The sequence below is a fragment of the Canis aureus genome, chromosome 35, assembly GCF_053574225.1.
Source record: "Canis aureus isolate CA01 chromosome 35, VMU_Caureus_v.1.0, whole genome shotgun sequence".
Taxonomy (NCBI): Eukaryota; Metazoa; Chordata; class Mammalia; order Carnivora; family Canidae; genus Canis; species Canis aureus.
Genome location: NC_135645.1, coordinates 14,010,278 through 14,035,748, shown reverse-complemented (window position 1 = coordinate 14,035,748; position 25,471 = coordinate 14,010,278). Strand labels below are relative to the sequence as shown.

The 25,471-nt window shown below is 36.4% G+C and overlaps 1 protein-coding gene across 3 annotated transcripts; it reads right to left on the bottom strand.

Moving 5' to 3' along the window:
- Positions 1-329: 329 nt before the first annotated feature.
- Positions 330-24,624, bottom strand: CD200R1 (CD200 receptor 1). 3 transcript variants are annotated; one of them, XM_077883686.1, is made up of 8 exons: positions 24,168-24,624; positions 13,423-13,485; positions 7,667-7,726; positions 5,803-6,117; positions 5,434-5,655; positions 2,653-2,758; positions 2,070-2,115; positions 330-1,390 (listed from the first exon to the last, which is right to left on the bottom strand). In XM_077883686.1, exons 1-8 carry the CDS (start codon positions 24,232-24,234, stop codon positions 1,319-1,321), a joined length of 951 nt encoding a protein of 316 aa, XP_077739812.1. In that variant the 5' UTR covers positions 24,235-24,624; the 3' UTR covers positions 330-1,318. The 3 variants fall into 3 exon arrangements, with proteins under 3 accessions (XP_077739812.1, XP_077739811.1, XP_077739813.1); XM_077883685.1 differs by having other exon boundaries at positions 5,434-5,682; positions 24,168-24,623; XM_077883687.1 differs by lacking the exon at positions 13,423-13,485 and having other exon boundaries at positions 5,434-5,682; positions 24,168-24,623.
- Positions 24,625-25,471: the final 847 nt, after the last annotated feature.

The window sequence follows — 25,471 nt, the reverse complement described above, 5'->3', positions numbered from 1 at the left end:
TAATAGTGTATTCCACAGAAAAAATTAAAGGAAAGGGTCATGTCATCCCTTGGGCATTCTCTTAGCACACAGATCATACTTTTTGGATACTGAAGTCCTTCATATTATATTCTTCATAGTATATAAGTTCTTATATAGTCAATGAACATATTTCTTAAATACCTCACAATAAAATGTACATCATAAAAATACACAATTTCAATTTATCAAATCTGAAAAAACTTTTAGGCGTTAGCTAATGATGAGTTCAGAAAGTAATCCCACACATGTGTTCCTTCTCTCTTATTCCTGCTCTTTCTCATAAACATGAAAGAAAAACATAAATCGAGTTTTGCCAAATAGTGTAATTTTTATTATAGCCTTAAACCATATTTGTTAACTTGTTGGTTAAAAACAAGAAGTGGGAATCTTGCAGATATTAAAATAATAGTATATGGAAAGGCACATTCAAACACAGTTGACAGAATGAAAATTGGTTCAATCTGACATATCCATCAATAAAAAAATGCACAAACCCTTTTGACCTGAAGTTCCACTCAGGGAAGTTATTCTATAAATATACTTAAACAAATACAAAGAGACATATCCACAAGTAACATTCTATATGGTATTGTTTATAATACCAAAACAAACAAACAAAAAAACTTAAAACAACCTAAATTTTTATCACTAGGGCTATGGTTAATTAAATTATGATATAGCCATATAATGGAATTTTACAACCATTAAAAAGAATGAGGTAGCTCTGCTTGTATTGATATAAAAGGTCTCCAAGACCTATTATATTATTAGCTTTCTATAACTACAGAGGAGCATCATGATATATTCCCATCTTTGTCTTAACAAGGAGATAGGTATGATATGTAAATAGACATAAATGTACACACATACCTTGGGTGTACAAATATATATGTACATAAAATTTTCTGGATGAATACATAAAAGATGTTGATTGTTCCTTCTGCAGATTTCCTTCTTGAGGAAACTCAATTTTCATTATCTACCATACTGAACAATTTGAGCTTTATCATGAGCATTTACTTTCTTTGTATCAATATCAGTTCTTCAGAGAAACAGCTAATATCAGCTAACATTCCAAAAATTTCAATTGTATAAGGATATGAATTCAAACCTTCAAATGTCTTCTCAGAATCTTTGAAAAGCTAATCTCAAAATAGGTTTTCCTTGCCAGAACTCTAAGAAAAGCATAATAGTAGCTGTGCTATATCTTAATTCATTTGTCCTGCTGCTAGATTCCAGTAACTTATGAAGTATGGAGACACACAGCCCTCAACTTCACTTCGTAACACCTGAGACCTCATCCCTTGCTCACAGTATCGTAGAGTGGATTGTTCTTTTCTGTGTAGCTGGCATAGGGCTGCATTTCATCCTAAGAAAGAATTCAAAGTCAAAATCAATTTTAAAAAGCCATGAATCATCAACTACCTATGTTGATCTAACAGATGCCCACAGATTTAGTATCTACCAAGAGTGCTTTTATTTGTGTCTCTGTGCTTACATGGATATAATAGAAAAAAGAAAGACTTTTTTCTATTATTTTGTCAAAAAATGTATTGCTTATCTAAGTCTCAGTGTGAGATTACAAAGTTTGCTTGATAGTAGGAATGGAGAAGAATAAAGTAACAGAAGAGGTATTTCAAAGGAGAGGATCAAAGACTTCATAAGCTACTGGTTATGAGATTATCGAGCAGGAGAAGATTTAGCTCAGGTAGAAGGGAAATGATGGTATGGAGAAACGGAAAGGAAAGAATTGGAGATGGTTTCATGGGGGAGTAAAGATCAATTCAGTTTCTCTAAACATTACATTCCAAATTTGGCAAACATTATGTGTTTTTTAGGAAACAATTCTTGAAATGAAAATATTGTTCAGAATGTGTATAAATAGTACATGGTAGGTAATTAACAAACTAAGTACACTTGACTGTTAGCATATTGAAATTCGATTTTTTGCTTTTAACTAAAATACTAATATTGATGCAATGTATGATTATACGGCTATATTCGATTTTGTGGCTTAAAAGATTGCAAACTTTTTAATGTTATCTTACCTCCTCAACAACTGTAGTGGTTTCTGTTCTTCCTAATTTGCATTTTCTGCAAAAATAAAAATAAGCTGAAGTGAATGCAGAAAATATCATTATTTAATTAAAAATGGGAAAACAAAACAGTATACTACTGACAAGTGTGGTTTATTTTTGATAGAAGCCATTAATAAAATAGAATGGAATTATCAGAAATAAGAATGCTGCCTGTAGTTAATACACCTAAATGAGATAATTCTTTATTTGGTAAAAGGAGTGGAATTATGCAACAGAAGCCTGATTTTGGAATATATGTGACACATCTTTTTGGTACAAAATGAATTATTGTAATTCTTTTCTCTAATACAGAAAAATATACACTGTCTCTCCCAAGATCTTGTCCTAAATGGCCTATATCCCTATGCTCGCATGCCCAAGTAACCAAGTAAATGTCTCTTGTCATTTAGAGTATTTCAAAGCTAACACCTTTAGGACACACTTCTTGATTACGGGAGAGTTGGTGTTAACATATTAATTTTACCCCATCATTCCATATATCTGACCCCTTCTAGCCCAATAAAACTGAAGAAGAAAAAGCATCAGTTAATACCTGCAGCCACAGATTTTGAACAGCAAAATGGAACCTATGATGATGAATAAAATCAAAGTAGAGAGGATGATATATACAATATTCCAATTTAGTGGTGATTTGTGACCTGTAAATATAGACACAAAAATATATGCTTTAATTGTGGCACATCCAGACGATGGAACATTATTTAGCACTAAAAAGAAATGAGCTATCAAGCCATAAAAAGACATGGAGGAAATTTAAATGCATATTACTCAGTGAAAGAAACCAATTTAACAATGCTACATCCTGTATGATTCCAAGTATATGACATTCTGGAAAAGGCAAAATTATGGAGACAATGAAAAGATCAGGGGTTGGTTACTGGAGGCTAAGGTGGAGGGAGGGAGGAGTAGCTGGAGCAGAGAGGACCTTTAGGACAGTGAAACTACTCTCTATGAAACTACCATGGTGGATATGTGCCACTTCTACACTTGCTAAAATGCATAGGCTAAACACCTAGAGTGGACCCTAATTAAGCTATGTTTTATGAGTGATAATGTTGTGTTAATGTAGGCTCACCAGTTCTCATAAATGTATCAGGGTGTTGGAGATGGACAGAGAGGGGAGACTGTGCATGTGTTGGGGCAGGGGTTATATGAAAACTCTGTAATTTCTACTCAATTTTGCTGAGAACCTAAAACTGCTCTAAAAACTACAGTCTATTTAAAATATGTAATATAACTAAAAAGTAAAATATTGGAGATATCTATCTATCTAAAACAGTTTGTTTTTAAACATTGCATTTCTCTTTTATTTGAAAAAGAAAAAAAAATTTACAGCCAAAAGCAATAGCATTGTTTTGAACCCCTCTCCTTAAAAGAATACATACTCTTTCATTGGAAGTATAGCTACAGAAGCTGAGGATCCCTCCTGCAAGGTGACAGGGAGGAGATCTAATGACTAACTGGCAGTGGATGAGACAGTCCTTTCGATTCTGAGAGTTCATAAACGTAACATCACATCACAATAGCAGGGGTAAGATTGCACGCATACACAGGGCACAATTATTCTCCTCAGTAAATACTGCTAAAATGTTTTTAAAAATCAATTTAACAATGGATATTGGAAAATGTTTCAAGACGTGGGTTTTCTCTCCTTTCTTCTTAAACTTTAATTATCTGTAGGAAAATTTTTTAAGTAGAACTTTTAAATATAGAAAATGAACATGGATGAAGATGAGGAGATGAATAATTTCGACTTTTTTTTTAGGTGAAAAATGTACAGAAGACAAATAATTTAGGGTGGAATAAGTAAGAATCTTAATATCCATAGAACACCAAGAAGACACTGGAATAGGAAGGGCTAAGTCTAATAAAAAGGGGCAAGTGTGTGGAGGGTGAGGTGTGAGCTAAAAGTTGGAAGCTTCTTTGAAGGTCTGTACTGAGAAGAGACAGGCTGCCAAGTCCACTCCCACCCTGTGCCGCCAGGCCACCATACCTCCCTCAAACAGCAGAAATAAGAAGTTTGGCCCCAGAAAAGATGACCTGAAGAGATTCAGAGTCAAGGATCCAGACATAGTGGAAGGTGGAGACGGAGTACGAGGCTGAAGAGAGGAGATATCAAAGAAAAATCTGAGTTCTACAGTCTCTCTCTCTCTCTCTCTCTCTCTCTCACACACACACACACACACACACACACACACACACGTTCCACTCTTATTCCCTGTTCCCATCACACCAATAGTCAGGGTTATCCCTCTAAGACAATAGACTGGAGAATAATCTTCTGCAGAACTTAAACAGTCCAGAGAAAAGACCTTCAGATAACCAAAGAATCCATATTTAAATTTTTTTTTCATTTACCTCCTTTTGGCCTATTGAAGCTAACTAGTTGATAGCATCACCCACAGATAACATAGCTCCAGATCAGGTAATTTTTGAAATCTCACTTTGAAATGAATGGATAGCCAAGGATTACCAGAGAGTAAAGGAAAGCCTCATACATAAAACACAGAGATTAAAACTAGCAAAAGTCTGGAATACAGAAGGAACTCAGATCAAACAGACATGGAATCAAGCAGAGCACTGTGGAAAGAGAGTGTCCAGGACACTCTGGTTGTGCCGATTATGCTGGTTGTGCCACAGGTTAGTGACTAGCTAGGCCAGGTTAGAACAAGAGTATGTAAAACTTCATACAGGATATCTTTAAGAAAAAAAAAATAGAACTGATGGATTACCCAAAAAATTTGATCATGTGGACAGTAGTATTAAGATGGGTTTTCTAATCTTCTCAGTGAGCTTAGTGATAATTAACATTAAGTACATATATATTTAGGAAAATAAAAAGTAAAGGTTAAATCAATGATTGAGATTATTATAGTATACCTAAGAAATTCTAGGCAGAACCTGGGGAAGAAAATCCCACCAAACTAAAAAATTGTGAAGAAACTTAATGAATGACACGATCCTTCTTATAAACAAACATTTATTTAAAAATACAATTTATCCTTCTCCTAAAACCATAAGCATTAACTAAAAAGTAAACTACTCAAGCCAACTGACTACTTGTATACAGTGGACATTAATATTAAATTATTTTTATTTTAATTAATTAAATAAACTTCATTCTAAAATATGGCTTCTTAAAAACAATTTTCTGTGTTCTTCTTCTGGACATAACTCTTAATGATGGAGGAGAAGGACATAAAAAAGAGGATGGGGACATCATCCTTGAGTGAAACGCTCCACATCCTCCATTTTCGTTCTATAACTTCTCTGAAAAAAATGAAGATATCACGCAAAACCTCGAATCACTAACCTGGATTCATCTCAATGGACAGACTCTTGTTGCCAGTCACATGGGAGACAAAGCAGGACACCTCAGACACCTGGTGGTCCTCCCAGTGGCATGTACTCTGCACGGTCACTGTGTCATTGCCCAGTTGTTCTTCCACAGTGTGACAATCTCCCATTGGGGTCCAGGAGATCTGTGCAGCTGGCTTCCCTGCAACTGCCCAGCACACGGTAGTTCCATTCTCGCCTAGAGACAGGGTCACCTTAGGGGACACTGCAGAGATGCAGGGGGAAATGTTTCAGGCTCAACACATGCGATATGGACTAGAGAGAGACCTTTGGTTCAGTCTCAGATCTGGTTCTCTGGCATACCACAGTACGCGAGGCTCCTTACCTAACACTTGGAGGTGATGCCCATGACAGAAATTCCCATCAGGTGTGACCACTTCACACTTGTAATATCCTTCATGAGTGATGGCCACGGGATTAATCCGAAGGGCAAAGTTCTGATCAGGTCTGGAGTCCCAGGATATTCTCTCGTCTGTACAAGTTTTTTCCCTGGTCTTGTTGCTATCTGTCCTGTAGGCTCTGATGCAGGAAGTGTTGTCTCTGAAGATTACTGACCATGTTACTACCAGAACATTCGAGGTGGCATTAGGGCAATGGAGCACAGCCCTTGTATCCACAAATACAGACAGAGAAGTGTTGGCTGGACACACACACAAAGAGAAGGAGAAAACAGAAGCGTGGTGAACAGCTTCATGTGCACATTTTCCACAACATATTACACATGACTTTCCTGGTGATCTTATTCCAAAAATGTTAGACTTAGGTAAAAAATAAAAATGCACATAATGTATAGAATACATTATGCTAATCCGGAGATGAACCCATTTCTCTCCTACATTTGTGTTATTAGATAAAGTATATTTACTATATGTGCAAGAAATATTTAAAGGGCTTAAAATTAATTCAGAAGTTTGGTATAAAACAAAAAGGAAACAATATAAATTAAAGGACAAAGTCATCCAAATCTAATCTTTTGGTCTTCTCGAAATAGAAAGTGGAAAATTGCTGATGTGGTTTTCTCCTCCTACGTTTTGATTTGAAAGAATAGATCAGTAATATCAGAACAAAATGCCTATCCCTAACGTTGCCATTTCAGATAAACATAAATAAAAAAGGGTGAGATGGCATTCAGGTTGAGCAAGCTGAACTTTCTTAAGTTATTGTTTATTTGGAGAATCCCAAAGACAAAATCAGCAGATCATCCTTCCTTCCTTCCAACTGAGTCACACGCACACTGCCAAACAGTCCCACTGGGAACTCTGCTCACAGATTTCATTCCTGTATGTTCTACCAAATTATGAGAATTAAATGAAGAAGTTCACTGCTTTTGTCTATCTTTAAAGTAAAACTTCAGCCCTGCAGCCTACAAGTATTCTCCAGTATAGAAACTCCAGCTCTCCCATAAACACACATAATGCATCCATGACTGGGGGGGGGGGGGGGGGCTTGGGGATACATTAGGAGCATCAGATATCACATACCTGCTGTACCCAGGTGAGTGGCAGGAAGCTCATCATTTTAACGTGAGTGGAACCTGCTGTGGCGGGGCAAAGTTCTTATGTGGATGAAGTGTTTGTGCTAAACTCTGCATTTGAGATCTCTCCTCTCCTCTTTTGGTATCTTGTATTTGCCTCTTGTGTTACGGACTCAAGCCCTTGCATTTCAAAGCCAAATCAAGATCCCATAACTACAGGAAGCAGGGGGGGTTTGTTTAGAGTACATCTGAGGGGCAGTTAAATTCATGCTCCTTCCACCATGCACATGGCTCCACACCCCATGCTCGGGGAACCTGCAACTTGGCCAAGGCTTAGAAGTGAGCAGCAACACCATGGCTTGGAGAGGAGCTAGAGGTGGGTGTGGGCGAGCATACATGTGCCCAAGGGCAGGATGCTGAAGATGAAACCAGTAAGAGAGAGGGTGGTGAGCAGCATGTTTATGACTTCCCCCATGAAGCTTAGCACAGTGCCTGATAGAGAGAGCTCCATAATCTTCACAGGGAATTGAACTGCTTTAGGAGAGGAGGGTCAGGGTCATGCATGGTCCCTCACCCCGTTGCGTTCAGATCACCATGCTCTTCAACTGGCTCAAAATTGTCCCCCTGACCAGACTGTCAACTATGTTTCTAAAGATGTTGAACACTTCCTCCCTTTAGTACTGGCCTCTAGAAAAAAAATTAAAAAGCATATTACCTTCCACAGGAGGTGTGATGCTTTTCTGCTTTCTTTCCACAGGTAACGTATTTGTTGAAGCTAGAAAATATTCAGAAGAAAGTAAAAGAAATCAATTTTTGGTGCCTAAATGGAGTGCAAGGTACTATGTATCCACAAAACTTATAGACACCATGATAGAAAATGAGTTAAATATAAATAAATTTAACAAAAAGTTTTGCAAGGCAGAAATTAGAAGTTTTTCCATCAGTAAGTGGAAATACATGTTAACACTTGAAAATTACATAGAAACTCTTAGTCAGCGATGCCATTTATGGGACACCATGTTTTTTACTTGACTGCAATTTCCTACAAGGTAACCTGACTCCGCCACTTCCCTAGTCACAGTGGATTGGTCCATCATTGGTGGCTCACTTGAGTTGAGCTGAGTATAGTGCTTTTCCAGTATAGTACTTCCTGCATTACTCCAGAAGGCTCCTAACATCTTCTCTGTCTCAAACCTCTCTTCTTCTCAGTTCATACCTTACCTTGCAGCTGTGTACATGATTCTGTAACACAGGGGTGATCCCCTCCACTCGGACACCCTTCAGAAATCTCTCACCACCTGAAGACAAACTTACATGTCTTTGTATTGGCTTTTCAAATTGACCACAAGATTAAAGTTGCTTGAGTCAGTGGTGGGTACCTCACCCAGCTGCCAAATCAGAGTACTTTCTCAAGTATTTTGGAACCATATTGAGAAGATTAGCCCCCCCAACAACCCCCTCTCATTTTTCCTACCGTGATGGCTAATTCTATGTGTCAACTTAAAGTTGGCTAGGCCATGGCACCTGAGTATTTAGTTAAACATTATTCTAGATGCATCTGTGAAAGTATTTTTTAGATGAGATTTACATTTAAATCAGTAGACTTTGAGTAAAACAAATTACCCTCTAGAATGTGGGTGGGCCTTATCTAATCACTTGAAGACCTCAATAGAAAAAGATTGACCTTCTCGAAAAGGGAATTCTCCCAAAATACTGCCTTCAGATTCAGACTGCAACTCTTCCTGGGTCTCCAAGCTACTGGCACACTGTGCATATTTTCGATTCACCAAGCCTCCACCATCATGTGAGCCAATTCTTTAAAATAAATATTTCTCTAGTTACACAGAAAGTAGATAGGTAGGTAGGTAGGTAGGTAGGTAGATAGACCGATAGATCTCTTGTTGTTCTGTTTCTTTTAGGAAGCCTAACTAATCTATCTTCTGAAGAATGTCACAGAAACAAAGAAGAAAAAGGACATTATTCACCTAGTTCAAGTTTCTAAATCTGTATAGCGCCTGAGATCCACATGTATTCCTTCCCTTGCATTCTGTAGAGTTACTGACAATCAAAATAGTTCTAATCTACTTCAAACTTGATTTCTGAGAAATTCCCATTTAAGTACTGTTTTTTAAAAACAACAATGAAAAACTAATGCTTCTCTGATTTAAGAACCTAACAAAGTTCTTCCTCTGGGTTTATAAGATCACTATTTAATAAGCATTTTATGAGCCCTCTTCTTATAAAAATATACCTCTTGCTCTCATTCTAATTATGTACCCAATTCTACCACATTAAAAAATAAAGAAATTCACTAAAGGTCTTAGAAATAAGCGGTGTTCAGGCCTCTAAAATAATTAGGCTTTTTTAGGCAACTAAGTTTTACTGACGTGGTCTGGAAGGAAGGCAAAGAATGATGTGATAACGATTAAATTTAGCTTCTATTGGACTCAAGAATCTACTCCAGAAACATAAGAAGTCAGAATTGACCTCAGAGGGCTTACTGAAATCAAGCTATAACTTAGATATTCTAGAATTTAAACCTCCATTATAAGCAATATAACAGCCTTTCTAGACCTCTCCCAGCTTCTCAGAAGTCTAAGGTCTGACAGTTTCTTCCTTTGTTCACCAGCAAACAAGACTGAGGGTTTATAATGAGAGAAAATTTAGGATGTGGGTAGTTTTGATGATGGTATTGTAGTTTCCATTTAGAGGGTCAAAAGGAAGTTTCTAAGTTGTATTAGGAATAAGGGGTATGACTGTGGAAGGAGCCTTGGTGTCCATCGAAAGATGAATGGATAAAGAAGATATGGTTTATGTATACAATGGAATATTCCTCAGCCATTAGAAATGACAAATACCCACCATTTGCTTCAACATGGATGGAACTGGAGGGTATTATGCTGAGTGAAATAAGTCAATCGGCGAAGGACAAACATTTTATGTTCTCATTCATTTGGGGAATATAAATAATAGTGAAAGGGAATATAAGGGAAGGGAGAAGAAATGTGTGGGAAATATCAGAAAGGGAGACAGAACATAAAGACTCTGGGAAACGAACTAGGGGTGGTGGAAGGGGAGGAGTGTGGGGGGTGGGGATGAATGGGTGATGGGCACTGAGGGGGGCACTTGATGGGATGAGCACTGGGTGTTATTCTGTGTGTTGGCAAATTGAACACCAATAAAAAATAAATTTATTATAAAAAAAAACTAAAAAAAAAAGGAATAAGGGGTATAAGTAAGGTGGGCTGGGGATTACTGGAAAAGAACAATCAAAATCTGCAAACTTTTTCCATAAACGACCAAAGAATAAACATTTAAGGTTTGCAGTCCATATGGTTTCCACTGAAAGTATTCAATCCTGCCATTGTAGCAAGATGGCAGCCATATATAATACAAAAATAAATGGGCATAGCTTTTTTCCAATAAAACTTTAATTATAAAAATGAGCTGGCTGGATTTTGCCCATGGGCCATAGTTTACTGACTCTTAATTTGAAGGTATAGTACTGTTTGTTCAAATTTCTTGCATTTACCACAATGAGAAATAAAAATAATAAACATCTATTCAGAATTTTACTTGGTACCTGCTTAGTTTGCCTTTTAAAAATAAACTAAATCTCCACTGACCACTCCAAGTTCTCCCTCAAGTGAAATAAATGTCCTATTCTATTTTTACCATAAATAGTAATTCTTTCCTTCCTTTCTGTCCCTCCTTCTTTCCTTTCTTCCCTCATTCTTTCCTTCTTTTCCTTACTTTACATGAAGTGTGGCAAGTATTAAGGGCACCTAAAAGGACTGGCTAAGAATAAGAAGTAAGAAATAGGAATAAGAAAACTGCAATAAGTCCTGCCCCCTTCCTAGCTAAGAGAGATGTCTGGGACCAAGAGAGGGCCACCGTGATAGACAAAGGTTAGTCTAGTACATGATGGTTTTCTATTGTGGTCATTTTGGCCTCTGCAGCCCTAAAAACTGCTTCTATTTTAAAGATACAGACTGTTGTCAATGGAAAGTTCAAGAAACTCAGTCTTGACCAATAGCTCTAAAGAGTTTCTTCTAGCCTTTGGATTTTACTCAATATGCCCTGTAGATATTGTTACTTTTAGTGACAAAGCAAATGAACTTTGCTCTGAACTTCTAAGCTGTTACCATCTCAGTGGATTCTTTTTTAACCATCTTGTCTGGGAATATTGGCAATTTAATTCTTATCACATATAACTAATTCCATATCTGGATAGTACAGGATTCTGTTAGAAGAACCTGGTCTGGCATTAACTGATGTCTTCACAACTGATTTGAATGAAGTTTTCAAGCATCTTTCTCAATGATCTCCCAGAAGGCTAGAGTGTGGAAGAGACTTCTGCCTATTAAAGGTATTTCAGTGAGTAGAGGTGCATAGAAAAATCTGCCTCTAGAACCAGATATCAAATTTTCCTATAATCGAGCAAAAGAGGCCTCCTTCCAAAGAATGCCCTGAGAGGGAATATCAGTAAATTATCCCCGAGACTTCTCATGCTGGAGATAAAACCACAAGTCGGAATGTACTCTTAAGTGTACAAAATGATTGTTTTCAGAAGAGGAAAAAAAAAAAAAAACGCTTTATTTTCACAAATATTCCTGTAATTATTTTTATGATATTGGAAATGCTTCTTAATGCTTCTAGTTACCATAGAATGCCAATTTCATATCAAGTGTCTTCATTGAAAATAGAAAGTGTTCTTATTCAATCTTGCTTGAAGCTTCATGTACATCAAAGTAGTAAAACAAAGGCATCAACTTTGATCAACGGTCCTGTGATTTCTTTCTTTAATTTCTTTAAATGAAAGATTTAGGGACACCTGGGTGGCTCAGAGGTTGAGCGTCTGCCTTCTGTCCTGCGATCAAGTCCCACTTCAGGCTCCCTTCACGGAGCCTGCTTCTCTCTCTGCCTGTGTTTCTGTCTCTGTCTCTGTCTCTCATGAATAAATAAATAAAATCTTTAAAAAAAATAAATGAAAGCTTTAAATTTTCTTTAAAGTTCAGAAAGTTTTACATTGTTAACATCAGAAGTCGAATTTAACACTTTCACAATGTATGTATATATATATATATAGAGAGAGAGAGAGAGACAGACAGAGACAAATGTGAATTGTTTTTTAAAATATATTTGTAGGGGTGCCTGGGTGGCTCAGCGTTAAGCATCTGCCTTCTGCTCAGGGCGTGATCCTGCAGTGCCCAGATCAAGTCCCATGTGGGGCTCCCTGCATGGAGCCTGCTTCTCCCTCTGCCTGTGTCTCTGCCCCTCTGTGTGTGTGTGTGTATCTCATGAATAAATAAATAAAATCTTTAAAATAAAATACATTTATAGTATAAAAGTAGCTTAATTTCTCTTTGTATTAGTCACCTGGGGCTGCCTTAACATGTAATGACCTACGTGGTCACATGAAACAACAGAAATTTATTCCCTTATATTTCTGGAAGCCAGGAGTCTGAAAGCAAGGTGTTATCAGGGCTTGTTCCTACCAACAGCTCTAGGGAAGAATCCTTCCTTGATCCTTCCACCTTTTAGTGGCAGCCAGCAATCCTTGGTGTTCCTTGGCTTGTAGATGTATCATTTCAATCTCTACCTCCATCTTCGTATTGCCTCTCCCTGTGTCCTCTCCTTTTCTCTTCCCTTCTCAGGACTCTTGTCATTGGATTTAGGACCCACTCCATCAAGGATGATCTCATCTCAAGGGCTTTAAGTTAATTACATCTTCAAAGACCCTTTTTTATAAATGCAGCCACATTCACAAGCTTCAGTTGAACATTTCTTTAGGGAGAGGACACCATTCAACCCACCATTCTGGGGGGAGCACCAGTGATGCATTGTTTCCAACCTTTTTATTTATAGTTTATACAGCTACTTTACTTATTTTATCCAGTAGTTGACCTGGAATCTAATTTTTCTATATAGTGAATAGTTGAGTGCAGTTAGAAAGTATACTTATAAGTCCAGAAATGCATTTTAGAATCACTGGAATTATTTTTCAATGAAGTGAGGTATATAATAAAAATAAAAACTTAAAATATAAAGAAAAATCTAACTACAATGGCAACTTTGGTAGACAGTAGGGCTGGGTGGGGAACAGAGTCAATAAATTACAAATATCTGCTAAGACCTATTTTTTTAAACCTATGTTCCAAAAATTGAATGAAAAATTTAACTTATGTTTCAAAAATTGAATGAGAAAAATTTTGACACACCATTGGTTTGCTTAGTGATCACATTCTTCAAAAAGGCACTAAATAAGCACAGAGTAATTTTAGAATGAAAAATTTATGAACACTTTTAATAAAATAAATAATATTTTATTTAGACTACTTCAGACAATATAGTCTATAAATATATGTAAGACTATTCAAGATCTTAAACATAAAAAGTATACCATCATCAAGCATGCTTCTAGTCGAATCAATACGTGATGACCATTACCCAAGCTGTAGTTGTCCTTACCCGTTTGGTATTGTGTTAAGTTGTTTGGTGTACCAGGACTTTCTCCTCCTGTACCTATGCACTCTGAAAAGACATATGAGATGATCAAAAGAATACACAGTAGTATTTCTGACTCCTAGTTAAACCAGACTTTTTTCACATTCTTCAGGCCATTTTTGGATTGCGGTTGACAATAAAAACATAAATTATGACAGACAAGAATTCTCAGGCCAATTTTCCCAGTATGAACTTTTGACTTGAACACCCTATCTGTTTGGCATACCTCTACTTTAGATCCAAAGTGTCTATCACCACCCTCCTGTTTTTACATTCAAGTCATTTCTTTTTTTAAAATATTTTATTTATTTATTCATGAGAGACACAGAGAGAGGAAGAGACATAGGGAGAGGGAGAGGTGGGCCCCTTGCCCGGAGCCCAATATGGAACTCCATCCCAGGACCCAGGGATCATGCCCTGAGCTGAAGTCAGACGCTCAACCACTGAGCCACCCAGGCATCCCCATTCAAGTTATTTCTTATGTGCATTTAATCTACCTCCAACTGTGAAAGAAAGCATTTTTCTATTCATTACAGGCTTTTCAGGACCATTCAGTAGATAAAGTTTAGTAGTGATGTGTTCATTGGGTGCTGGTTTGAAGCAAAAAAGGATTTTCCTAAGCTGTGTTGAAATCATACCATATAAATAACTGTCTATTACATTCAAATTTTGTAAGGCAAGCTCTAAGTGGGAATTGCTAATAAACATTTTTTTTTGAGCAATACACCTGGCAAAGTATTCACTGAGCATAGAGACATCATAATAAACAATGCCCTCTTCTCTCCAAGAATTTAAGGTCTAGGCAAAGAAGGTCTATGTATACAATTACAAGGTAAAGTTTTCAGAGTGATGATAGAAGCAAACACAACGCCCAGAAGTTAAAAAGCAGAAGTGTTTAATTATAAAAGAGCAAGTGTAAAAGATTAGGGAGAATTCTCTACAACAGATGATACTTGACCTGGATCTCAGTAGATGAGTTTTTTCAGGGAGACAGAAGGAAATCTTTATGCACACAGAAAGAAAGTCATTTAGAAGAAGATAGAAAAGCTACATGGGATTTTCAAAGAATTACAAATAGTTTACTGTTGCTATTAAGTGAGAAAAACTGGATGTATGATTAGAGTTGAATCTGGATATTGGCAGGTTCACCGTAGAAGGCACAAACTCCTAGAAAGTGTTCACAAGGAGATGATACACTTCTAGTGCATCTAGAGTGGTTGTACCTGACTGGCAAAGAGAAACATTTTAGGATAAGATTTCATGCACAGTGTTTTTCTGGAGAAATTTTGAATCTGTTCCTCTTCTTAACTTCCATTTTCTTTAATAAAACATTATTTTTTAAATAATAATTTTTAAAAGATTTTTTTTATATATATTTGAGAGAGAGAGAACACAAACAGAAGAAAAAGGCAGGGAGTCCCATACAGGGCTGGATCCAAGGAGCCCAGGATCATGAGCTGAAGGTAGACACTTAACCAACGGAGCCATCCAGGCACCCCTTAAAATAATTTTTGAGCACTTTCACTAGGAGCAAATTTTGGGTAACTAGCATATGTTATTTATTTCAGTCTCCCCATCCTGACAGGTAAATTTTTATCCTCTTTTTACAGATTAAGAAATGTAGACTCATAGTAATGAAGCAATTTGGCCAAAACCACCCAGCTTGTAAGCTGCTCTAATTCCCCAACTATTCTTGTGCAAGTAGGTCTTACTACAGTGAAAAGAAACCAAGATTTGGATCCTAAGAAATGCAGTACAATAGTTACACTACCCAAATTAATCTAAATTAAGAGAGTTGAAGAAGCAAGTCCAAGCCACATTTTTTGAGGAAACAGAAACAAAGGTCTGAAAAAGTATATCAAATGGCAAGTCATTAGAATTGGATTATAATGGCATATGGACACAAGCATTATGAATTCTGAATCTGAATGGGAACAGTTAAGCTAAGGAGAAGGATTGTAGACGATTGCCAAAATTTGTGGGCCAAACTTATCACTAGATTGTAAGCTCTATGAAATCAGGGATTTTCATATGTTTTTCCTCCCACAGCCCCAATGCTTAGAAGAGTGGTTTGCCCAGCTCCCTGGCATGTAGCTGACTCAAACTAGGTTAAAAACACAATCTTACAGCAAACTGTTCTAAAGACATGGACAGTTAGTTTACATAGGAAGCACAAAAGTCTCTTAGTCATATAGGAAGATGTTCATACATCATTCATGGTCAAAGAAATGCAAATTAAACTATGCAGAAATACCGTTTCTCACCCATTAGACAGCCAATGGCCAAATATGTGACAATGTACTTTGGAGCTGTGGACAGATAGGCATGGTGATATAATGCTGGTGGGAATGTAGAATGTTACAACTTCAACAGAGGGAAATTTGGCAATATATAGCAAAATTACATATGCATTTCTTTTTTCACCCAGCAATACCAATTCTCATAATCTATCCTAAAGATACACAAGCAACAGTATGAAAAGAATATATGCACAGGCTTTTCATTACATTGTGATAACAAGACTTTTAGAAATAACCCAAAGGCCGCTCGTAGGGGATTAGTTTTCTAAACTATTGTACATCCACAAAATAAAAGATTTTATTTATATATTTGAGATATATTATATATATATAATGAAACTCTTAAAAAGAATAAGGGATAGCTCTATAAACTGTTATGGAGTAATCTCCATGGTATATTGTTAAGTGGAAAAAGCAGGATACATAAAATTGTATATAGTACACTACTGTTCATCTAAGCTACGATGGGAGGGATACGTATGGGTGTGTGTGTGTGTGTGTGTGTGTGTGTGTGTGTGTGTTCTTTCTTTCCTTACTTATAATTTCAAAACTAAATGGACAAAATAAGAACAAAAATAGAAACGGTCTCTGATTTTATAGATTTGACTTTGGAACCATGTAATCATTTTACACAATTATAAAGCATAATCAAATTACTTGTAAAAACTAAAATTATTAAGCAAAGTGAAACAAATGAACCTAACTAACTGCATGTAGAATTGGTTACATAACCACATATAGAGCAGCTATTCCAACTGACTTTCAAAGCACAGCAATTTGACTATATGCTGCTAGTGTAATATACTTAATGGCATAAATAATTGCAAAAAAAATCTTTATTTTTAATAATCAAATTGCTAATGGTAGTGGAAACTACACTGGAAAACTTCTGGCAATTCTTTTAAAAGTCAAACATGTGCCCACCATTACCTGACCATTCCAACCCTAGGTATTTACTTAAGAGAAATGAAAACATATGTCCACACAAACACTTGTGCATAAATGTTCATAGCAGCTTCATTCACAATAACAAAAAGCTGGACACAACCTAAATACCAATCAACAGATAAATGGATAGATTTTCCCTATAAAGGAATATGACTCAGCAACAAAAGGAACCACAGCAACATTGATGATTCTTAAACTCATTGTTGAGTGAAACAAGCAGACACAAAGAGTATACACTATACCTTACACAAAGGAGTCCTACGAATGTGAAATGTTAACTAATCTGTGATGCCAAACAAATGAGGACGAAGGCAAAGATGGGCTGCAAACATACATGGAGGAATGTTTGGCAAATGATGAAAATGTTCTGTATCTTGTTTGTGAGGATTCACAGGATATGTCAAAACTCATCAAACTGTACCTTTTAAATGGGTACAGTTAATTATACATAATTGTCCCTCAATAGAAGTAAATATAGTATCAGAAACATTAGATTTTAACACACATAACATTAGAACATGCATCCACACAAACACAAAACAAAATACAAATGGAAAAACCCTTGATGCTGAAAATAAGGTTTTAAAAAAAAACCTTTTCCATCTAAGTTAAAAGCATCAGTAGAAGTAAGATTGTTTTGTGATTTTAGTACAAATGAAACTTCTTACTCACTTTGAGCACTAGAAGTTTCCTTTCCCAGTCGTCATTGTCATAAGCCTGAACAAGTGTCTATCACCCACACAACAGACATTGTATGGGCATGACTGTGCAAAGCTATACTCCAAAGGCTTCCTCCAGTTCGAGGCGGGGGGGGGGGGGGGGGGGAAGGGGGTGCTCTCAGAAAGAGCACATGGCTTTTTTGTGAGGTTAAACAGTTTTTATCTATTCTAAAATCCTGTGGTCTGCTGTCCTGATTAAAAAAGTGAGAGATAGGCATTGTTGATATTTCACTACTCCCAAAAAACCCTTGACTGAATAACTGATAGTAACCTAATTAGAATGTGGATCATGCCATATTCCAATAGTTACTATAGTCGCTAAGATTAATGTATTATTTCCAATGTATGGGGATGGGAAATGAAAAAGTTAAAGAGTTCTCACCCTCTCATTCATTTGCAGATTTTTTTTAGAAGAAGGCAAGCAAAGCAGTAAGGAGGTTAATAAAATGAATTTTAAGCTAATAATGCTTAATTATAGGCAAAACTGGAGCCTAAAGTACTTGGCTATGCTCTAATAAGATTCCCATATATCTGCAAAAGAGAATCATATAGTATAGTTCTATTTTTGCATTTCTTTTGACATTTCTGGATAGAACTTGGGGCCTCTAAGCTAGTACTAACTAACTAGAAGTCATTCCTATTGCTTATTATGGTCTTTCCATCTTCATTTGTCATCTTTATTGTTTTTCAACATTGAATGAATTTACTACTTTAAAAAAACAGAATATAGAATATATTGAAATATATTTCAATACATTGAAATCTATGGAAAAATTGTGATATTTTACATAAGGAAAACCAAATAATATGATTATTTCATTCTACATTTTATATTTCGGTCTTTCAAACTTCAAAACTCTACAAATTATTTTAACAAATATAGTGCTGGACCATCTTGGATTAAGCAATGGCTGCAAAATATGAGAGATATGAGTTTTACTTATTACTCTGCTTCTTTTTTGAATCATTTTAGGTAATCAAGTGAATTCATATGCTCTAGGTTTCCCCTCGCAAAATGCAGACTATTGTTCTTAATTAATGAGTAAGGAATAACTCATGAAAGGTATTCAAAATACATTGCAGACTGAGGTATTAAATCCAGTTATAAGGAAGTACACCTTACCTAAAGATTCAAGGTTTTATTTAAAATAAATGCAACTTTGAGACTGAGATCTTAATCACAAAAAGACCTGGAAACTCAAATTACATTGTTAGAACAATCTTTATTTAACTACACTAAGCACGTAAGTTTTTCTAATCAACAGTACAGTAAAGCCAATACAATACAGAAACCTTTACTTTGAATCTTCTGGCTCTAGAAAGCTTAAGATACCAAACTTAACATTTTAGTTAGTGAGTGTTTGTTTTGCATTTTATAAAACTGCATATTGTGGGTATAGGTTAGACCTGCAAGTATTATTTCCTAACAGTTACGAATGCATTCAAGCAAGAAGTTGTGGAATTAAATTGCGTCCTTTTCTACTGATATTGAGAATGAATTGCCACCCAAACAGGCTAACTATATTTCTTCCTCTAATGCAGTAGTTTTCACATTGTGATCTGGGAATTATGAAAGTCCATGGTAGCCAAACAAAAAAATCCATGAACTTTGTAACTTTTGAAAATTTGAAGCACAAATTATACTTTTATTTCTGATATGTAATTAAAAAGCAGTGTCACCCTGTAGGAATAATTGGAAAGTATCAACAATTCTCCTCTAAATTCTGTTAGCAAATAGAAATGCTTGAAATAAAAGACTCGTGTGAATCTTTTCTCTACCAAAGCTGCCCAAAGACTAATGCATTAATTTTATGATAAATTTTTGAAATAAAGGAAATGTTTTCTGCCTTCTAAGATTATGATCAGATTATGATCTAGTAGTTTTCATTCAAATGGCAGCTGAGTGATCCCCTATCAGTTATATTAGAACTTTTGGACTGATGGAGGGCAACTGGAGGCTATATAAATATTCATTGATTCAATTGCAGTAGCTAAGCACTCAATAAATGCCTATTCATCATGGAATTTCAATTTACTGAGAACAATGAACACTAATCAAATAATTATGTGAAATTACAATAACAGCAAATGAAAAGTGTGAAAAATGTACCCTGAACAACATATCCTAGTCTTGAGGTAAGGTGGTTCCCAGTATTGTCTCTTCCTTATATTCATGTCTGTAAAATTCCCTCCTCTTGACTGTGGGTGGGATTCATTTATTCACTTACTGAGCAAAATATAGCAAAATGATGGATGTCAGTGCTAAGAGTCAGTTATAAAAAGACTGTGGTTTCTGTCCCAATGTTCTCTCTCTCTCTCTCTTTCTCTTTCTCTCTCTCTCTCTCTCCTTCCCTCCCTCCTTCATCACTGTGAGAAAATAAATATTTGTTTTGGGGGTAATTTATCATGTAACAATAGGTAATTAATACAAGGTCCAATAGACAAAAGCCAATAAGAAGAAGGAGAGACAAAGACAGAGAGAGAAGAATTTTCTAAATAAAAGTACCATTATGTGCAGATGACATGTACCTGAAGAGATTATAGAAAACTAGGATCTGAAGACCAGGGCTGGGGTGCCTGCATGGTGCAATTCATTAAGTATCAGACTCTTGGTTTCAGCTTTGGTCATGATCTCAGGGTCGTGGGATCATCAGGCTCTGCACTCAGCAAGGAGTCTGCTTAGGTTTCTCTCTCCCTCTCCCTCTGCTTCTCCCACCCCCCTCTCTCTTCTCAAAGAAAGAAAGAAAGAAAGAAAGAAAGAAAGAAAGAAAGAAAACAAACCAGGGCCAAAAAAAAAGAATATCATCTTTTGTTATGTTAGTGTTACATAATGATTTCAGAACTTCTTTCCTGAGACAAATGTATCTTCTTACGGAAGCAGAACAGAAAGGAAAAAAAGTTTTTGCCATTCTAGCCATATGAAATATAACATGTTTATAAAATGAAAACTCTCTCCTTCGTATGTATTATAGCTTAACATTTCTATTATGAATTCTTGCTTCCAAAAAAGAAAGAAACTAAAATACAAAATAGGAGATTTCTTATCTTAAATCATATTTGTCTAGAATGAGTGGTCTGTGACCACAGTCTAAATCTCCTCCATACCCACTGTCTCCTCAACACCAGCAGTCTTGTGGCTCCTACACCCTTCCAGCACACAGTTTTGAAGGTCACCAGCTCCTTGAGAGCCAAACTTTTGGCCTTTATTCAGTGCTAGTGCTCTTGGATTATTTGGAAGATGTGGATGCTATTAATCACTTTCCTTTCTTTGTAAAACCCTTTTGTCAGCCTCTACCACTATCTTTGTGCTTTGCCTCTGATGTCTTTCTCCTTAGGCACATTAATGAGGACATTCCAAGTCTCAAGTGCCCATCTTTCTCTCCGCATCTTTTCTCATTATTCTCCATACAATTGATTTCTCCTTGTTTTTTTGTTGTTGTTTTTGTTTTATTTTTTTTAACAACTGAAGCCATAGCTTAGTTCCCTCTGCCTTTCATACAAACTGTTTGATCTGCCTGCAATGTTAGTCCCTCACCTCTCCCTGGCCGCTCTTTTCTGCTCTTCATCTCAAACATCACTTCCAAAGGAAGTCTTCCTTGACCCTCACAGAACACAATCTAATTGTACAATCTAATTGTAGATTTAGCAATTACACATTTCTCTGTCACTCTCTATTTCTTCTTTCACATTATTTAATTATGTGCAATTATTTATTTAATGCTGGCTTCTCCTCTGAGATTCTAAGCTTTGTGAGAGTGTGATTTATGTCTGTCTTTTCCAAGTATCCCCAGCATGAAGCACAATCTCTAACACATGACAGGTATGCCCTTACTTATTAACTGACAGATTTTCCCAGACATAATTTGGCACATCTTTTTTACACTATATTTTTGATATTATGGATGAGTTTCGAGATCAGTTCATTTACTAAAAAGTTGAGTGATAGCCTTAGTAATTCCTTGAACAATGCTGAGCTTTATTTGCCCATGTATAAAATGAAAGGATTTAATTTGAAGGTTTCTAAAGTCTCTCCTATCTGAAAACTCTATATTTCTCGAAAGTGTCATACATTTCCTTCATTTCACAAATGAGAAAATTATCATCTAAAGAGGGTAAGCAATTTCTTAAAGATGACACAGCTAGTGGTTAAATTTTCATCTCATGACAAACCTTTAAACCTAACACAGAATTATATAAGGATCTAGAAATTCAGGGAAAGGAGACTGAGATTTTATTGAGAAAATTAAAAGCATCAAAATATTCAATGCATGGATGAAATCTGGAAGCAAAAGGGCATTAATAATATAATACATCCAATTTCAACTTGTGTACCTATCTTTCCCCATCTATCCAAATTTATCATCCAAGATCCATTTTCTCCATTAAGACTTCAAAAACTCCAATCTACTGTAATAATAAACAATCTCGTCTTTGGATTTTACTAGATTCATAGGTAATTTCAAGACTGGCCAATTCAATTACTTCATCTTAGCTTGATCTCCCTATTTTAATTGCTAATAATTAAAATACCCTCACACCCTCCATAAATAATCCAGTGTTATATAATCTGAAATTAAGACAGACTTCTTTCTTTTGGCATTTGTTTTTAATTTTCCTTCCTCCATCCTTTTCAGCTAGCCACAGTTTTGATTTTTTTTTAATCTCCTCTTCTTGTTACTGCCTGCCCCCTAGTGGAAGATAACAACAAACGATCAAAATCAGCCCAAAGAAAAGTGGAGGAACCCTTTTAAATTATCAGAATTTTAATCCTGATAATCTTAATCAGTGACTTTTATAAAAGGTAGAACCAAATTGATTAAGATAGTAATTTTGCTATCCATTAATACAAGAAAAAGATCTAGAATAAAATAGGCTAAAGTAAGGAGAGTGTGAGGAAAGAGGACCAGACACAGAGGTGGAGAAACTTGCTGGACAGTGGACTGCTTCGGTTGTTTTAATTTTTCCCCTCAGGTATTTTCTTAACAAACCTTGTCTACCAATTACTACGTTGCTTGAATTTATAGGCAAATAAGTCAACAGAAAAGTAAATAGATTTTTTTAAATGCTGTGCTTTTCATTAAAGTCATTAGTGTTTTATGTGCCTTTGTGAATTCATCTTGTACAATAAAATGTGTTATTTCTGTTTGGCAGTATTAAAAACAAAGCAGTATTAGTAATAAACACATAAATTCATGCCCCAAGTAGTTTGCTTCTCATTATTCTGAATTATTTCACGAGAAATTTATCATGCAAATCTCTGCATGTAATATAATTTGCTTTTTTGTATCTTGATGCTAAGCATTTCAAAAACTTTATAATTATACAAGCACGGCTTTCAGAGATTTGATTTAGGTAATATATTCTAGCTGTATTCAGAAATAGTCTTAAAATTCAAACCTTTAGACCATTACAATTTAAAATTATCAAGTACTTTTTTATCTTGATTTTTTTTCCTTTACTCAAAAGTCATAGTGCAACTTGACATGAATCAATAGCTCTTTGCCTAGCTGGCTTCCCTGCCAAGTTGGGTCCTTGCTTTCCACAATTAGGTCTCAACTACAGAAAGATTTAGATCACTTGATTTTTTTTTAAGTGAGTAAGTAATCCGTTAGCTTACAACCAAGCATAGGCAGCATAATTTTTTTTTTCAGTGGTGTTATAAATAGTGGTGCTTTTTAGTGAAAAGCATAGTCCTATTCAAATGTCCACTGATGGTCACAGACCTAACTGGATGTGGCTCTGCCATAGATGCGTGGTGTTGAACAAATCAATTCACCTCTCTAGGCCTCAGTTTCTACTTTTTAAAAATGAAAAATTGTCTTCCATGCCTACTTCACTGATTTGCTTTGCAGATCAAAGGATATAAAGCATGTGAAAATTCTGCATGGAAAGGTAATACCGTATGGTTGTTTTATTTGTGCTCACCAGTAAGACTTTTTTGCTGGAAAGTAGGCAATACTTTAAAAGTCTTTTCTTTTTTCAATGATCAAATTATAAAATTTAATGCCAACTACGCTGTTCCCTTGCAGTTGCTCCCATTTACTAAAAGCGAAACTTGAAAACTCTCTCCCACATCAACTCCTACAAACCCTCTGTAGTGAAACCAGGACACCCCCACCATAGCCCCCAGGGCCCTACAACTCCTACAAGAACCTAGATGTTGCAGTGTCCTCTCATCCAGAAAGTGTCTTTTACAGCCTACACATCTTAAAGATAAATACAGACATACCTCACAGATACACCACTCAACTTCGAGCGCATCCTATTTTAAAAGCACCTGGTCATACAATGTGATTAAAAGGAATAAACTTTCCTAATTTATATGGTTAACAATATAGACTTAAGTGGGGTGGAATTATTATTTAAATTTTTTTTTTTTTAAGAGAGAAGAGGGTAGAGAGAACCCAGATGGCTTGGATTACCACTAGAAAATATTTGATATATTCTGCTTGGCTCAGAAAAGTGGGGGGTGAGGGGAGAGCGGGGGAAATAAGGAAGTGGGCAGTGAAACAAACTATAGAGATGCCTTTAGTACCGTAGGATAAAAAGTAAAATAAGTAAGACAAAGAGCTAAGTGAGGAGAATAGAATAACATGATCTGAGAGCAGCCCCCTCCCCCATCTCTGTGATAACATTAGCTGGCCTCCCTCCCCAAGAAAGGCAAAGAAAGCTCAGCAGAAGCTAAGCCATGTTTGCCACCGGTCATTCTCCTGTCACTCTCCTACAAAGATTTCAGACTTACCAAACACACGGAAGATGGTCAAACCTAGTAGAAGCCATAGCTCAAAAGTCTTCCCCTCACAGGGCATTTCTGATCTCTCGTATTGTGCCCTCTACTGAATACTCTGCCTCCACACAGGTATGAAAGGAGCTGTGGACATGGTGGGGCTCTCCTCTGGTCAGCGGCTCTGTGCGGGATCCTCTTAGCCCATCAGCAGCAGGGACACTTCTCCTTCCAGCCTCTTCCCTCCACTCTGTGTGCTAGGCTGATTAGTAAGTTGGAACAGAAGACACTCTTCTTTGGAACTTGACACAGCAATAGATTTCCTGTATGAAGCACCGAACCAGAAACAGAGGAAGCAGATTGATTGAGCCCTCTTTCAGCTCATTGGTCCCTCTCTCACTTCTGCTACACACAGATCAACCTTACAGTAAAGCACTGAATGTGCCCAAGATAAACAGACTCGTCTAAACTTGGATTACAGAGCACAACAGGATATTTATCTGTCCTTGGCCCATCCCCTTCCATTTCCCAATCACTGTAACTTTTGAAAGCTTCTCTGAGTTGAAGAAGAGTATAGCCGCAGTAATAAAGTTTGGAATAAAATATCCTCCCTTGAAAATTCTTGCGTGAAATTACTGTCCATAAGGTCCACAACTCTAGAAGAATCATAATTGTATTCGTTTCCTACTGGCACTATAACAAATTACCACAAACCCAATGGCTTAAAAACACAAAAATTTGTCTTAGAGGTCAGAAGTCCAAAATTGACCTTACAGGGCTAAAAGCCAGGTGTCAGCAGAGCTGTGTTTTTTTCTGGACACATGGAGAGAACCCATGCATTGCCTTTTCCAGCTTCTGGGTGCCACCAGCATTCCTTGGCCTGTGGTTACATCAATCCCACCTCTGTTCTGTTGTCACGTCTCCTTGGATCGTAAACCCTCCTGCTTCCTTCTTATAAAGACCCTTGTGAGGGGTGCCTGGGTGGCTCAGTCAGTTAAGCATCTAACTTCATCTCAGCTCAAGTCTCAGGGTCATGAGTTGAAGGCCCATGCTGACATGGAACCTACTTTAAAAAAAAAAAAAAAAAAGGCCTTTGTGAGTACATTGGACTGCTCAGATAATCCAGGATAATCTCCACATCTCAAAATTCTTAATCACATCTGCAAAGTCCCTTTTCTCATGTAAGTTTAACTACTTACAAGTTTCAGAGGTTAGGACATGGACATCTTGAGGGGGGCATTAAATTTAGTATTTATTTCCATTTATTTTCACCTTTAAAGAGCCAGACTGATCATTTGAGCCAAATTACAAATAAACACCAA